Genomic DNA, 12,956 nt, shown 5'->3' on the forward strand with positions numbered 1-12,956 from the left:
AGCAGAATTTTACAAAACGCATAATGTGACTCATCACAATACATTTGGATATTGGACTTGGATACAGTGGATATGTGACCCCTGACTGTGGAGTAGCTCTATGAGAATTATCTGCCTATCTGTCTGAGCTTAAAGCAAAGCATCGGCCAACAGGTTTCTTTATTAAACGGACACCAGATGTGATTTCATGTACTTGTTTATGAGCGTATAGCCACATGTTGCAGGGCTCAGTTACCACGCTGTGCTTGTGAAGGCCACGAAAACACAGAAACTCTGCACCTGTGTCAAATCACCAGAGCAGATATTCATCACACTCACATCACAGTATGTTTTGAAGCAACATCGCCTGTGTACGAATGAATATCTTAAACCCCTCTCCCAACATCCGAGCACGAGGCAACCAGGTGGCAGCCATTTTGGCTCCAAACAGAGAGGCTTTCAGTGAGTTTTATCAGACAGGAGCCAGGTCATAGATAACAGAATGAAGGGCCTGTTGTATGAGATGCTGTGGAAAATCAATAAGAGTGAAGCTCTGGGAAGACAGAGCGAGGCATGAAACCCTGTCTAGAAACAGTTGACGTGCGTGACTGATGTGCTAACCTTGAAAATATAACGTTTGTGTGTGTGTGTGTGTGTGTGTGTGTACTCATGACTCATGACCATTTAACTACATTCATCTTCACAGCATTTATCTCTAATCTGAGAACAATTAAATCTTTGCTTCCGCTAAGGCTTCACTCTTCCTGCAATAAAACTACATTTCTAACTATTAGAACTGTTAAATGACATGACATCACTATTATAAGTCGATATTTGATTAAATACATCCAGATGATGCAGTAGTTGAAAGTTATGTCTCCCATCCTTCAGCCCTGCACTCTTTTTACAGTGTCCTTAATGACTAAATTCCAACAGTTCCTGCTTTATTACTTCAGTCTGCAGCTTCTACTTGACATTGAATTTAACTGATTGCCATCTGGTTTACAGTGCAAGTGCCCACAGATGACAGACAACCAGCCACATTAAGAAAAAAAACATCTTTAGGACATTTTTTCCTGCTTTTTATCACCGGAGTTCAACTGTTACGTTAGCAAGAGGAGCCGGAGGTTGATTACGGAGGCTCATTGTTTTGGTTTTTTACCGTCCGCAACTTTACGGTTCACGGTAAAGTTGCTTTCGGCTCCGATTACGAACAGCACCAAAACAACAACCAGATGATGTTAGCGATTAGATGTTTGACATAATGTATCATTTAGCTGCGAAATAAAGTTAAATCATCCTCGTTTGTTTTGTGATGTTTTTAAAAAAAAAAAAAAAAAAAAAGTGTTATTTTATTGTGAAAATACCAGATTTATGTGTTCATTCTTTCTCACTGTTTTCCAGAGACTGAGTCAAGTTTTCCTGCTGTTTCTCCATCTGGACTTTTGGTTTGGGTCACACGGACATCGAGTATTTAGAGGTTGAGGCTATGAAAAAAACGTGACTAATAAAACACATGCAAAATATTATTATTAATTACGGAAACTCAATGCTCTTGTGCGAAGCTGCAATTAACACGTCGGCGCTGGGAAACCTGCGTTGGTGCGTCTCATCGGCTCGTCAGTGTTGACAGCGGGACAAAAAAACCACAAAGGGACGTCTGTCCGTAACGAGACACATAATCAGCATAATAAACGGCGAATCTTACTTCACAGCGGTACAACAGACTCTTCATGAGGAGATGCAACCCTACGACCTCAACTTCCAAATTACATTTCAGGCATTTAAAGCTTATCCAGAGAGAGATATACAAAGAGATACAGTTTAACTCCAAACTACTCACACACACACACACACACACACACACACAGAGCAACACAACACAATGTAGGCCAACAGAAGCACATACGTGACATTAGGTGCGTGAATATACAGCAGAATTTAGATGTTGATTTACTCACTGATGCATGAACTGGACAGATATGAGTCAAATTTGACTTGAGAGCAGAAGGGGAAATTATTCATAATGCAGCTGATATGACGATCTGGAGTCTGAGCCTTGATGGAATATTTGACACTTTTCTTACGTGCTTTGAATGTAAAAAAGAAGAAAGGAAGCAGTTAAGAAAAGAAAAAAAAGAAGTAGGTTGAGATACTGAAATGAGATTAAAACAGACACGTTGACATGTAAGATCACACTGAATATATAAATTGGGAGTTTCAATGACAAAATGATGCTTAATCTGTACTTTATTTTGAAAAATACATATTTTTACCAAATGGTAGAACCCAGATCAGAAAATAAGCAAACTTTCTTTACTTTTAAATGCTAAATGGAAATATTTAGGTCGGTACCAAAAAAAAAAAAAAAAAGTGCTGAGGTTCACCACAGTGTGACACAGTTTACACCAGAATATCTCCATTTGGTTTGTCTTCCTTTTGTGAAAATGTTTCAGCGACACTTCACACTTCAGAGAGAGAGCGACACACACACACACACTCACTCTCTCTCTCTCTCTCTCCGTCTCTTCAGCATCACTGCCTCACTGCTACAACAAGAAGCCATCTGTTTGCACTGTCTGCATGCATCCACCGCTTCACCCGCCAGCACATCAACACATACTGTAGCTGGATTATATAATAAGCCTCGCAGGAGCCGGCGGACACCAAATCAAAACAGTACATTAAAAAAAAAAGCATTTTGTTGACTGTTGTTGAGGCATGTCTTTGGGTGTGTTTTATAACAACTCTGAGAATAGAGTTAGAATAGAAAGTTAAACTAACATTTGTATTTAAGCTTCATAAATAAAACTGATCAACCAGCTGATCAATGAATTGAATCAGCACTATATTGTCCAAACTATAAATATGAGCATCCAAGTGGGAACTTCTAACAATTTCTCAAACCTGGCAGAAAAGACAGCTCATCTGACATAAATAGCTAATTCATTACTAAAACTATTACAGTCCTTCAGTTAATTAAAAAGATGTGACATCCTACTGACTTTGTTTGTCTACTTTAACTTTAGCAATGTACAGTACGTGCTGTATTTCACACAATACAAATAGAGCTACATTTCCTGCTCCTGCATTAAAACAACAGTATGATTATTAAGGACACGATACTCATCGCTGTCAGACACAGGAGACTAAATGAAAAACAGATTACATGTAGAAAGATGTGTGTAAATGATTGTTAATATCTCTCGTCCTTTATCCTGAACACTTGCTCCTCTTCCTCTCAGCATGTGTGTCTGTGTCTGATGCTGAGGGATTATACTGTGTAGTCACCACGGTGCCTTCCATCAACATCAGCAACGCCCCGCCCCAAGCTATTCCTTATTCTAGACCCACAGAGACACGTGACCTAAGCAGAGGAGAGGAGAACAGACCTTCCTCCTCTTCAATCCATCCTCATTACCTAAAACCTTTTTCCTTCCACACCCCTCTCATCTTTCTCCTTTTCCTGGATGCTGGCTGACCCTCCTTGCATTCCGTATCGAGGATGGGCTCTCAGAGATGAAATAGCTTTTTTCCATCCTTATCCAGGCTCAGGAGTGTTTATAACACAGTGTGTCTGCAGCTGAGGGAGCTAAACAGCATTACTGTGATCTTGCAGCATTGTCGTATTTTTGTCACAGTCTCTCCTATCTGTGTTCTCACACACACACGCCCTGCTGCCTGCCGGCTAATAAAGCACCAATCTTAAAAAGTCAAATCCAGAGCGGGTTAGCAGGTGTCAAGCTGCTGGGCGATAAACAAGCGATAATGGACACACGCTGAGAGTTCTCGGTTAATAAAGCACTTTTATACTTTTCACTTTTACAGAATTATTCTGAAAGATTCCCTCCAGACATTTATTCATATAGTGTCAAAAATGGCATCTATCCCTTCCACCTTAAAAAAAATTCTATTTCCACCACACATTTGTATCAGATGAGCTCCAAACTACTTTCTCATAGGCCTACCCCCTTTAAAAAAATAAGACCTTCAATGAACACAGAGAAACTTTCATGCTGTCCAGTGAGACTCCCCAATAGCAGCAGCACAGTCACTGCATGGCTCCTCCACAGCCAGCAGCATCATAGAACATGACCCAGATACTGTCTGAAGCTGTGGGGCTTTATTTTTAGCCTAGCCGTAGCTAGCAGGCTGAGCCACTCGCCGCTAACAGGCTCATTAACAGAGGTACCAAGAATGTCACCGCCGCGCATCGTAAAAAAAAAAAATCGATGTATTGTTACTTCTGTGATTCCAACACGATATCGCTCATGTTCCCGATCAATATATCATCAGTGTTTCATCACCGACCGGTATTTCTGCACTTCAGACGAAAAGATTAAATAGTTATTCACACAAACACAAAAAAGTAGTATTTGTCCATCAACGTTGGAAACAATAGGCGGGCACACAAAGCAAACGACTTCTCCCTCATAAATCATGACACAGTGAAGTTCCTGTTGCTGCTATCGGCGGCAGAGCTTCCACTTCTTCTGTTTGGGGAAAAGGTCACAGTAAAGATAACAGTAGTTGTGACTGTAAAGAAAAAAGTTCCCAGCAGAAGTGGACTGGAGCTGGAGCCGGCTTTTGCTTTGCCCGCTGCCCGCCGTCGGTCGCGGCCCCGTACTTCACTTCCTGCTCTGAAAAGGTCAACGGCAGACTAGCGACTAACATTCCAGTTTGAATAGCCGGAAGGTCTTGCGAGCCGGCTTTGCATGAGTCGATTCCTTCTGACAGCTTTGTAGTTCCTCCGCTTTACAGAGAGAGAGAGGGCTGATCTATTTATAGCTTCTCATAGAACTAGGGATGAGTAGAAAACAATCAAAACATAACATCTGTCTCTTCTGATGTGTTTTAATGTTAAAGCAGCTGACAGCTAATGATTGTGGTTGATATATTAACATATAAATATATTACATTTTCAGCATTTTCCCTGAGTGTTGCTCTCATTGAGTTGGAGGCTGCCGGTGCTCATGATTAGCTGAGTGGGTGGTCAACTGGAAATTAATCAACAGCAGTTTTGACAGCCAATTATTCATTTAAATAAAGATTGGCTCCCTGGCTCCAGCCTTTAACCCTTAAATACTGTGCATATTCAAAGTGTCTTTTCCATTGAACCACAGATGTGTTTAGAAAGCATCAATAGTCAAGATCATCAGATATCAGCAGCGATACGCTCCATTCTCCAGCTCCACATATAAACGTACTGGAGCACGTGCACTTAAGACACGCAGGCACTCAGTGAAGTGCTCCGAAGCATTTCCTCTGTTGGGCATGCAGTGATGCTGCTCTGCCCTGCTGATGATGATGATGACAGGCTAATGCTGCTGCTGCTGCTGCTGCTGGAGAGCCACACCCAGCTGCACTTTATCATCAGCACAAGAAAGAAAAAAAAAAGCACACACACACACACACACATACACACATCTTTCCTGTTGTGATGTCAGGATTCAGAGAAGCAATGGAAATGAAACTTGCTTTGAGTCATTTTATCTGTCAAATGTCATCAGTCACCTTCCTGTTATTGAGGATTTGATTGCAATTTGAAACATTTTGAAACACTGACAGATTCATCGATAACAAAATTGAATACCATTCTTTGCAACTCTATGAAAAAATGTTTCCGGCTGATATTTAAGGATGCTGACAGGCTGGTTTTAAAAGCCATCATATCACACTTACTACCTACCTACTACCACCTACCTCTCTATACTGGCTTCCTGTCAAACCTACAAGGCTACTAAACATAGGGAGCCAACAAGCAGATGCATTTCTACATATGTTCCCTCTAGTGTTGGAACTTTGACCATGTTAAACATCCAACACAGGAAACCACAAAAGGTACGTCCTCTTTAACTGTGCATCAACAGCATTCTTATTGGTGGATGAATGGCCAATACCAATTTAAGGATGGAATACCACCTCAGCAACAGCAACGACTTAATAGAGTAAAAATGAGAACCTGCTCTTCCGATTCTGAAAGGGAAACATTTGCTTTAAGGAGAACTTCATCTACAGTCTTTGACATCTGACACTTTCCCTGATACGCTACAGGAAGGCTCCAGAGGAGTCTTCACATAGCGCTGAAATGACAGGGTAGGGAAATAAGATTACAACACAGTGCAGCAGTGAGACGCTGCGTATTTGCATTGCAAACTCTACTTCCACCTCCCGTGTGCTAAAAGGTTCTCCCTCATAGTAGACTGCTTATATCACCTGACTGTTTGGCACATTTTATCATCACTTATTCATTTAAAGACAGAGATTCCTAATCTGGAGTCTACTGTCTTATACATAGAGGTGACTGTGTTCAGTTTTATGGGCTTTAACATTTAAATACATTTAATTGTGTAGTAGATTCTTAGATAGAGTGTATACAGGCAGTTTTAATAGACGTAACCCCCCCCCCTTTGCATTATTATACTATTATATCACATATCAGTGGTATAAAGTGATCTTCAAATGACAATAATATCGTTTATCGCGATTATTTCTGAGACAATATATCGTTCAATAAAAGGAGTACATGACAGATCTAATGATGGTGATTTATTGACTATTTTCTGATATTTTAGAGATTAAAAATTGAATCTAACCCTCAAAGAACCAATTGTCAGATGACTTGCTGATGTAAGTCATTAGTTGCAGCCTTGTGATAGATTAAACTGATGTTCTGTATACTTCACTAATACCATCACTAATGATTAAGACTTCAAATCTACACAAACAGTATTAACAGGTTATCTACACTTGTATCTGGTATCAGTGTCAGCAGGAGTTAACCCAGCGCCTCGTGTTTTTTCTAACTGATGACACTTTGCATGAAGATATACACGAGCCAGCGACAGGAACCAGTCTGTGGTTTTGTAATCTGGCCGTCGCTGCATAGCCACCAACTTCTTTTCACTGCACTGATGACTTCCGCCGTTTCACTACTTCCTCACAAAACATGCCCTCACCGAAACCCACAACGGGGGCGAGGAAATTAAAAAACCCCTCCCCCCGCCGTCGTCTTCGCTTCTGTTTGAGGACTTAGAATAAAAACTAATCACAGACTTTTGATTTGTTTACCTTTTTTTTTTTTTTAAACTTGAAGGCAACGCTTGCGGCATGAAGGAAGACGAGCTGTGTGAGTCTGGAGCTCAGAGAGTCATAAACGGGTTAAACCATTTCCTCAGAGAGTGGGGGATTCCCGGCCCCATGCAGAGTGTGGTCCTACCCTAGAGTTTTAAAAATTCCTTCTGCCTCTTTTCCTTAAGCTCTGATTTAATTGCTCCCCTTTTAACCTCCTGCTGTTTAATAGAAACAGAAACATGATGACCTCTGACCTCTTAGTACGCTCAGTTTGCATCTTATTTGTTTCTTTTTTTCATGTCATATTGATTCTAGAGTTCTTGTTGTGCACCTTTTTATCCACTGAACTAAAAAACATTGGTGATTAAAAGGTTGAGCGCTTCTCTGTCTTTCTTCTTTCCTCCTTTGCTCGACATCTCTCTTCTCTCTTTCTTTCTTTCTTTCTTCCTCCCCTCTATTTGATTTTTCCATCTCAACAGCTGTTGTCGTCTCACACAGCTGCAACCGGCCCTCAGTCAGTCAGTCAGTCACACTCTACCCATTTCTATTCGCCAGCCTGGGAAACCCAACCAATCACTAAGTGTTGAGGATCAAGTGCACATGTGCAGACCCAAACATACACACACACACACACACTAACACACACACATTTTTTGGGTCAGATGTTTGCAAGGCAGAGGAGGAGGAGGAAGGGTCACACTCGGTCACACGTGGTTATGATTCACCGAATCCCGAGGAGCTAAACTCAAAACGTCAAGGTTCATTTGGGCTCCGGTGCATCTGAGCATTACCACAACCACTTGCCCCCCCATACCACCCTCCAACCCTTAATGAAACATTTACAGCAGCCGCCGTGCCCACCCCCCCCCCCCCCCCCTTCCCCCAGAGCCACAAAAACACAAATAAAAAATTACAAAAAACTCCAAACCAGATTTGTTTTCTTCTCTCCCAGCTGTAACCGAACGCAGCACGCTCTATGCTTTATTATGAAGAGAAATATCACTGTACACACACACACGAGGGGGAGGGGGGGTTGCGGCCTCATTGTCCACGACCATACAGTCTGATTCAAAGTGACACTGGACTCACTGAATCACTGAAACGCTCCCGGTCTCTTGTGTAATCCTCAGAGCTGCAGATACAGTAGTCCTTGAGACTCCTTCTGACGCCATATTGTAGCCTAAATGTGTTAAAAATATAGAGCCTGTTACCCCTCAAACGAGCAGGAGGGTCCACAACCTTCCTGCACACAAACCCCTCAACTCTGATGACATCACAGCGAAACAGAGAGCTCTCAGCTGAGTGGTTACGACCTCATTACGATGCAGCGATCCAGGTTGAGTGACGGCCCTCAATGTCAAAATTGAAGCCCAAAACGCTTGGCTCCATTATGTCAGCTGCTGTTCTGTTTTAAATCACAGCAAGTTTGATACAATTGGATAAAAATATGTTAACACTTTTTCCCTCTGACTTTTGAGCATGACATCTCAGTGCTATAATATAATAAATCAGCTAGAACAGATAGGCACCGCTTTTCAAAATAAAGTCCATTCTATTCTTGAAGGTATAACCTAATTATCTCAACTTTCATTAACCTTTTTTTTTTGAGGTTGATATAAAAGAAGATTGACATATAAGAAATAGAAAGCTGTCATTAACTGAAACTGGAGCATGGAGCTTAGTCATTCATTGACACCATGTTCCTGTTTACATGTGGCGTTAACAGGTGAGCCAGCCCTAAACGCAAGTGTAAATGACCTCTGTGACGCATTATGATCGGATCACTTCAACCACTTCCCCAGTTGGTCTGGCACACATTAGACCACATATCTTTTGTGGTGTCAATGTGTCGTGATGCGTCCCACGGCCAGAACATAACAGGAAAATATGTCATCAATGCAGGATGTGGCGGTTATTTTGGAAAACTGTTGAAAGAATGGTGCCTGTAGTTCTTGAAATATGGTTTTGCTAGTACTAAACTGACGTAATAACTGAAGGGAGCCGTTTAACCCAAGTGATGTAGGCAGCAGCAGCAGCAGCAGCAACAACATCTGGACACAAGTGGTCAGCTGGAGACATATAATAGAGACAGGTAGCCTATAAACAGCGATGTGTCTCAGCTGTCCAGTTGTGATCGGATCGCCTGAGACGGAGGTTGTAAACAGGACCTACTTCCTCTGGCTCTGCTATACTTAACACTTAGCCTTCAACACCATATACAAGTTGGAATGTTTAGGAGCAAAGCTAACGTCAATGTCCACGTTTTAGTGCAATGTGAGTCCATAATTTACTGTAATTCAACCCTAATTTGCTGTTAGTAAGTGTTATGTATGTATATAACAATAGCGATCAGTATGTGAAGTTGGCCTACATAAATACATATGTGGTTAAACACAAAGCCAACCACAGCTCAGGGCGTTTAACCATTATATAGCTTGCATCACTGCAGTTTGTGGCTAAACAAACATCCGATCACTCGTAAGGTCTCGGAGAACCTTCTCTTAACTCATGACAGGAACATGACATCATTCCTAACTAACTTGTTCTCCTGCAGCCTACAACATAACAAAATGTACATCTCCTCACGAGAGCGAGCGCTGCATGTGACTCATTTCCAAGTAACTCAGTAGGAGCCGGATCACACATCATCATCTCTCCTTCTGCTTTCATTTCTACCAAGCAACAGCAGGATGATGTCGTTGCTCGGCTCTGATGGGAGGCTGCAGAAGCACCGGGTCTCCATCAATTGCCTTTTCCACTACATGTAAGCCTGTGTGTGTGTGTGTGTGTGTGTGTGTGTGTGTGTGTGTGTGTGTGATGGGGATGAACAGGCCTATCTATACCCATTAATGCAGCACAGAGCCACTCCAGCATAAGGCCTGCTAGGCAATCGCTGTGCACAAATGCGCAATGTAACACCCCCCCACCCCCCAACTCCCACCCAATGGCACACAAGTCGGTCAGCGTGGTCGAAAAGGCTGTCATGCACGGATGGGGTTGTCTTGATCAGCTGCAATGCAAAGGCGTGCAGTCAGTGTGCAAAGGAATATTTTACTGGGGTGTGGATGCAAGGAGAGAGGAGGAGGAGGAGGAGGAGGAAGAGGGAGGGAGGGAGGGAGATCTCCGGGACCAAAATAGGTGTACTGGGGAGGATGGTTTGCATCGCTAGAATGAGAAAAAAAAAAAGAAATAAATGAATGGATGTGGAAAGAGTGAGAGGACAGAATGCTATCAAGAGAGATAATCCAGTCCAGACTGCACCGGTCCAAGTGAAGCAAGGGAGGGACTGTGTGTTATAATCAACGTGTTCCTGAGACTGTGAGAGGGGAAAAATACATAAATGCATGTTTGTGCTCCAGTTTCCGCCCGTTTGTTCTCTCGACTGGGGCTTTAACACACACACATACACACATACTCTCTCTCTCTCTCACACACACACATACAGAAGAGAGAGAGAGATGGAGGCTCAACACCAACCTTGTAGACTTGTCCATAGGTGCCATTTCCAACCACTTCTACCAACTCGAAAATCCCAGCAGGATCCTGTGATAGGAAGACGCAAAACAAACACACATATATGAATCAATTCCCTGCCTTCATTACAGTCGGGGTATGTTCGATGCATGAGTCGGCTGCGCCCGGTTTGCTGGCCTCCTATAGCTAAAACCAGCGGATATTAAACAAAGAAGAGTCTCCGCAGAGCTGTGTCAACTATTATTCAGCTCACTACATCATTGTAGAGTGTAAAAAGGTTTACAAAAAAATGTCCTGTGTGAAATGTGTGTGACACACACTCACCCGCAGGGATGCCAGGTCTATATCCACCAGACTTTTGGCCGGAGAGTCGTTCGCCATTTTCGTGAAAAAACGGGGGTAAATCAGAGGAATAAAGGCGCGTTTTTAGTCTCCTTTAAGCGGACGGTGCGTGTCTCATCGTCGGCTGGTTTTAGTTTTTAATCCCGCTGCTGATATTTTCAATCAAGGCGCGTTTTTCTCTCTTTGTAATCCCAGACACAAGCTCCTCTGCTGCTACATACCGACCTACTGCTGAAACCCTGCCTCTCTCTCTCTGTAGCTCTCTCTCTCTCTCTGTAGCTCGCTCTCTCTCTCTCAAGCTCTCTCTAGCTCGTCCTCTCTCTCTAGCTCTGCCTCCCTCTCTCTCTCTCTCTCTCTCTCTCTCTCTCTCTCTCTCTCTCTCTCTCTCTCTCTCTCTGTGTAGCTCTGCCTCTCTCTCTCTCTCTCTCTCTGTGTAGCTCTGCCTCCCTCTCTCTCTCCCTTCCTCTCTCTAGCTCTGCCTCTTTCTATATAGCGCTGCCTCTCTCTAGTTCTACCTCTCTCTCTCTCTCTCTCTCTGCCTCTCTCTAGCTCTGCCTCTCTCTCTAGCTCTCTCTCTGCCTCTCTCTATCTAGCTCTGCCTCTCTCTCTCCTTCTTTGCCTCTCTCACACACACACTCTCTGCCTCCCTCTCTCTGCCTAGCTCTGCCTTTTTCTCTCTCTGCCTCTCTTGCTCTCTCTCTCTATCTGTCGCCCTCTCACACTGTCTATATGTCTCGCTCTCTGCTTGTGTGTGTGTGTGTGTGTGTGTGTAACTATTATATAGTCAGATTTACTTTAAATAGTTTGAATAATCACACATAATCACGGATTAATAATATTGCTAAAGTGTGAAGAATAATATAATTCAATAAATTCAAGAGAATAAAACATAGTTCGTAAAATTAAAGGAACGAAAAGAACAAGACAAACACATGCTTGTGTGTGTGTGTGTGTGTGTGTGTGTGTGTGTGTGTGTGTGTGTGTGTGTGTGTGTGTGCAATTCTGCTACATAGTAACATTTACTGTACAGTGCTTGCATTGGGAGGAAGTTGCATAGAAACAGTGTAAAATTAAATTAATACAACATGACACTCACAGTAGCACTCAAAGGATTAGATAAAAATAACCATATGTACAAAAGATTATGTCAAGATAATTATTCATCCCATGCAATGATGTTTTAATTATTTGTCCTTCAGTTTGTGACATACAGTCAACAAACTATGCTGCAAGCTACGTATGCTGCATGTCCTTCTCCTAGTAGAGTCATCAAGCTTTGTGAAGTTTGGGATGTGTGTGTATGTGTGTGTGTTTCTGTAGGTCTCTCTTAATTCGGGGGGCAAGGAAAAAAAGGGGGGGGGGGCTTTATTGGCATGGGAAACAGAAACAGACATTTACTTTGTTAAAGGAAGTGTGAAATAAAAACAAGAAAAAAATAACTGTGATTTTGCTGTTAGAAATAAATACAAGTGAATAAGAACTATATAAACACTGCAACTTTTATTTTAATGAATGTAATTAAAGATGTTTGTTCTGTATGCACAGTAAGTATGTCTATGTACAGAGATGAGTTGTTGTATTTTGACCAGCAGATATGGAAATGTTTTGTTATTAACCATGTTGTTAAAGTCTTTTTTGGATAGTTGTAATGCCTCTGATGTCTTGGTGTAGTTGGCAGGTGGTTTATAAATGCAGCTGGGTTTCCACCTCCTGCTGTGTGCGGTGGAGGGGAGCCAGGTTTGCCTGTGGCGGCCTCTCTCTCTATGGCGAGTGAGTCTGTACATGATCAAGGATTTCTTTAGTTCTGGATCGGTCACAGGCAGTCAGGTAATCTGCCACAAAGTATTGTCTGTTTAGGGCCAAATAGCGTTCCAATTTATTGCACGGGGTTTCTCTCTAGGGGTCTCTGTGTGTGAGGGTGTTGTTATGGAGTGTGTCAGGGTCACTTTCTTTCAGGTCATAATAAAATTTAAAGGCTCCCTTCTGATTTGTTTAGTGGGTATCGTCCAACTTCTGTTATGTATGCATTATTTGTTTTCCATGTTGGACAGGGAGAATGGATTTGCAGAATTCTGGATGCAGAGTGT

At 42.3% G+C, this 12,956-nt stretch overlaps 1 protein-coding gene across 1 annotated transcript in view; it reads right to left on the minus strand.

The window, feature by feature from the left end:
* LOC128368447 (mitogen-activated protein kinase kinase kinase kinase 4-like) overlaps positions 1-11,068 on the minus strand; it is an 89,630-nt gene extending 78,562 nt beyond the window's left edge. The window contains exons 1-2 of the mRNA XM_053329268.1: positions 10,852-11,068; positions 10,531-10,596 (exon numbers count right to left, since the gene is read on the minus strand). Of these exons, the coding sequence (XP_053185243.1) occupies positions 10,531-10,596; positions 10,852-10,908 (123 nt within the window). The 5' untranslated portion in view covers positions 10,909-11,068. The remainder of the gene's footprint in view (positions 1-10,530; positions 10,597-10,851) is intronic.
* Positions 11,069-12,956: the final 1,888 nt, after the last annotated feature.

This window comes from Scomber japonicus, chromosome 11 (assembly GCF_027409825.1).
Source record: "Scomber japonicus isolate fScoJap1 chromosome 11, fScoJap1.pri, whole genome shotgun sequence".
Lineage (NCBI taxonomy): Eukaryota > Metazoa > Chordata > Actinopteri > Scombriformes > Scombridae > Scomber > Scomber japonicus.